We start from the raw sequence: 4,416 nt of genomic DNA, 5'->3' as shown, positions 1-4,416 counted from the left end.
GGCACAGTACTATGCGATGAAAACACCAAGTTCTTTCAAACAAGATTTATCCTGTAATGTTTGGTGAATCTTCCGAAGAAAAGCTAATATCCCACGCGTTGTGGTTGTCTGTATTAGCGCACGAATTAGTAGAGAATTCTATCGAAGCTCCATCCGTATCTAATTGCACAGTCGAGACCGTTAAATTTTTTCTTGTTAATTGCAGACCTGCTGAACAATATAACGCAGGCCATCTACCACCAGCATTTCATCTTGATTGCAACTTGGTAAACGTTTTGTTATAAAACTAATAACAGATAGTGTGTGTAAACACATAAACAATAAGTTATCCAAAGAAGTAATAGCATGCCTTGTTCGTACAAGAACATACGTAAGATTAAGACACGTTAATAATCAAATAATAGAAAATAATATAAACAAAAAAAGAAAGAAAAAAATTTACCGCATGTGTAATTAAAAAAACTAAATAATATGTTACTTCTCTAATATTTAGAATAAATATTTATATATTTATATGTAATTAACTCATGTGTGTTTTCTAATGTTTCAAATAAAATATTTATATATTTATATATATTTGTATTAACTTTATTTTCTCTTTGTATATTATTATACCTAGTGTAATTTAGCATTACACTTTATAAATATATGATTTACAATATTTTTTGTTTTTTATTTTGACATCGAGAAGTAATTACTGCAACTCTATGTTTGAATATCGCGCACAATTTTGGCCAAAAATGTGATTGGCTGTCCCCACCACGTTGCCGTCTCTATGCGCAATAACTCACCTGTATACTTACACCATGGCTACAGCTATAGCTATAAGGGAAGAGAGCGGTTATATATATCCGTCTCCGTCTACTGCTCGAAGTTGGCCGAAGCGCCGAGCGCACACCGACACGGCTGTTCGCCTGTGTGCGTATCCTCTCACCTGCTGCTGCATGCTGCAAAAGTCTTAAAACTGGCATCTCTGCTCTCGAGTGTTTCATCAACCGTCGCGCAGATACGATGTCCTAAGACACAAACGACGCGAGTAACAAACGGTTGGGCACTCAACGGCGTAGTTAGACGTTAGTCAGTCGAGAAAGTGATCTACGAGCCTTCGCGATGAAATGGCGCGTTCCGCGTACGAGATCGTGAATTAACAAAGGTTCGTGCACTTGAGTCGTGCAATACGTAAACCACGCGTATTATTAAGTGCATATGTGTATTTATATTTAGTGGAACTTTATTATTTTACCTAAATATATATTTTATTCGTATATACTCGCTAATAAACTGTGAGTGTTACTTACCTGTCCTGGACGATCCTATCGTTGATCTGAAAAGAAAGGAATAGGGACTAAATCGGAAAGGAAGGATGGACGATGGTGCTCAGCCGTTCCAAAACAAGGCACCTGGCGACCGTGATACCTAAAAAAGTGAGTACTTATCATAAAAGTACTTAAGGGCCATAGCACATAACATGGCGTAATGTCTTACGACAGACGTAAGTCTTAGACGTAAGTTAACGCAAAAGCTTTGGCGTATGGCGTAGAATGATTGTAGTATGCTACATATCAAAAGTAAGTATAACCTCATCATAGATAAATAAGTTAAGACTAATCTTGTTTAATTACTTAATTAAGTAAGAGTAATAAAACTCGAAAGTACTATAAATAATAAAATTGTTATAAAATTTTTGTAGAACAACGATCTATTGTTATGCTTAGAAATAATGATATAAAACTTTAAGTTAAGTGCAATATTTCTTTGTTCTTGTTTACATAATAATGCTTAAAGAATCTTTTTTATTTGTTTATCTCATATTATTTTATAAATTTGTTCTATTTTAGTTTCCTATTAAAATAATTTATAGAAAATGTCATCAGATCATCAGAATTATTGTTCATCAAATGAGAATAATAGTTTATTTCAAAATATTGAAGATTTTTCTAATGATTCAGAAAATATTATTGTTGAAGAAAAAAGTGGTGATGAGTTTTTAATTGCGTTATATAGAGAACGACCATTTTTGTACGACAAAAAAATCCTAATTTTAAGGATACGTTAAGGAAACAAAATGCTTGGAACGAAATATCTAAAACAATGATTGAAACCAATTGTGGTAACTTTTTATAAAATTTTTTATTTCTACTGATTTGATTTATTTTGAATCATTACATGTTTTGTTAATTTATTGTTGAATTTTTATTACAGGTGAGTTTTACACATTAGATTATTGCCAAAAAAGATGTACTTCATTAAGAGAACAATACAATCGTGAAAAAAAACAAATTGAAAATCAGTTTAGAAGTGGAAGTGCTGCTCCAAATTCATCTTGTCGTCAATTTCCATTTTTTTCTCAAATGACATTTTTGGACAAGATTATTAAAAGACGAAGGTAGTTTTATGTCTGTAAACATATAAACGTGATAGTTTAGAAATATAATAAGATAAAGTTTTTTTTAATATACTTGTGTTTCAGTACTTATAGCAATGTAAAATCTCAATCAAATGCATCTATAGCTGAAAAGAATGTAACAGACACCAAAACATATGAGTCAAATAATATTTCTGCAAGTAATAAAGAAAATCAAAGTACAAGTTATAAGCATACTGTTAATGCTGAAAATTTTCATCAAGAAGTTTCAATACATTCTCTAAAGCTAAAAAGAGGAAAAATGAATGAAACTAAAGAATTAGAACAAACTTTCATTGATATGAGCAAAACAATTAAAAACTATATGGAAACTTCAAAATCATCTACAGCAGATAATGCATTTATGGAGTTCATAAAAATACAGTTTGACAGTGTTCCAGAACACGAGAAAAATATTAGAAGAAAACTGATTATAGATACTATATCTGCACCATTACCAAAAATGTAATTTTTTTTTATTTTACTCTGTTTAATATTTTACGATATGTTAATAATTATTTGAAGTTGTTTACGTTGTCAAGTATAATTTTATAATTTATTTAGTTCTGTGATAAACTAGTTATAAAGTGTTAACTAGTCATACAGGTGTAATTAATTTAAATTTTGTTATGATTATTATATTATTATAATCAGTTAAATGTAACTGGATAAACTTGATATTACTCGAAAAAGATTAAATGGGTTTTTTATTTCTTTTTATTATAATTCTCTTTATCTTAAGTGTTCTTTAATTATATTGAACATTATATCATTTATGTATACTAAGCAAATTAAAAATAAAACAACTTACATTTACAATAATAAGTTTTTATTTCACTCATTAAATCCAAAACATTAAACATGCAATATGTCACTCAAGATATTGAAAATATAAAAACTAAAAATCATTTATTTATAATTTAATTATAATTTATTTTATTATAATTTAATATAAGACACTTATTTAATAAATGTAAAAACTGGAACACTTATGGACTAAATATATCACCATTAATAGCTATTTATATATGCATTTATTTTATCCGTCTTTGTATATACCTCTACTGATAAAGTCATATTGCCATTTTACTTCTCCATCTAGAGAAACAAAATATTCACATAACGTATGTCTTTGAGCTTTTGCATCTTCGACATTATTACTACATTNTTCAACAGCATTTAATGACAACCATGTAGTCTACAATGTTCATTAATATCTATATTTTCAAAAACATGTAAAATATGTGTACATAGCAAAAATAGTAATTAAACATTTTCCCAGGTATTTAATTATAATTTTTTATCTGATTTATGTCACTTTCTGNAATTATTTCTTTGCTATAATATTTATATCCACTGCGTTGTTCTTCCTTTAATATATAATTGTGCAAACAAACTGAAGCTGTTACAACTATATTAGCAGTGTCTGGTAACATGCAAATGNCTGTGTGAAATATTCTCCATTTGTTAGCATAAATACCAAATGCACTTTCAACGGTTCTGCGTGCTCTAGAAAATCTGTAGTTACAAATTTTCTGTTTATCGCTCAAAGTTTTACCAGAATAAGGTTTCATTATTCTATTTGAGAGTGCAAAAGCATCATCCGCAATGAAAAATTCAAATGTCTTTAAATTGCCATTAGGAAGATTAACAGAGTTCTTTTTGACATATTTAACTTTTCCTTATCTAAAGTAATTCCTATTTGAGAATCGTAGAAAATTCCANCATCACTGTTTCCTATATATTAAATCACATAAAGTTTGCTTTTATTGTATTTTATTTANGAAAGATATAAAATATTTTTTAAAGATTTTTTAAAGATTTACCTCCATACGCTCCAATATCAACTAATGTGAATCTATATAAATGATCTGCCACTGCCATTAAAGCCTCTTGCACAATGGACGGAATAGCGATAGCGATAGAAATAACAAAAGTTTTAAAGAGTTTATATTTAAAAATAAAGGTAGGAACAGCGGAATCTAACATACAAAAATACACATGTATCAATG

The 4,416-nt window shown here is 29.0% G+C and overlaps 1 protein-coding gene across 11 annotated transcripts in view; it reads left to right on the top strand.

Annotated features, from left to right (window-relative positions):
* The first annotated feature begins 905 nt into the window (after positions 1–905).
* The window catches only part of LOC109862827, a 9,577-nt gene continuing 6,066 nt past the window's right edge, over positions 906–4,416 (top strand). For 8 of the 11 annotated variants that reach the window (XR_002251219.1, XR_002251218.1, XM_020442969.1 and 5 more), the window contains exon 1: positions 906–1,424. Coding sequence is in view for 3 of the 11 variants with exons in the window: in XM_020442967.1 (XP_020298556.1) it covers positions 1,371–1,424; positions 2,005–2,110; positions 2,203–2,386; positions 2,471–2,873 (747 nt within the window). In the remaining 8 variants the exon portion in view is untranslated. Of the gene's footprint in view, positions 1,425–1,838; positions 2,111–2,202; positions 2,387–2,470; positions 3,099–4,416 lie in introns of those variants that run through there. The other 3 variants (XM_020442967.1, XM_020442966.1, XM_020442968.1) reach the window with 3 other exon arrangements.

Source organism: Pseudomyrmex gracilis, unplaced genomic scaffold (assembly GCF_002006095.1).
Source record: "Pseudomyrmex gracilis isolate BER0280 unplaced genomic scaffold, ASM200609v1 scaffold_2454, whole genome shotgun sequence".
Taxonomy (NCBI): domain Eukaryota; kingdom Metazoa; phylum Arthropoda; class Insecta; order Hymenoptera; family Formicidae; genus Pseudomyrmex; species Pseudomyrmex gracilis.
This window is presented reverse-complemented; position numbering and strand designations above follow the sequence as displayed.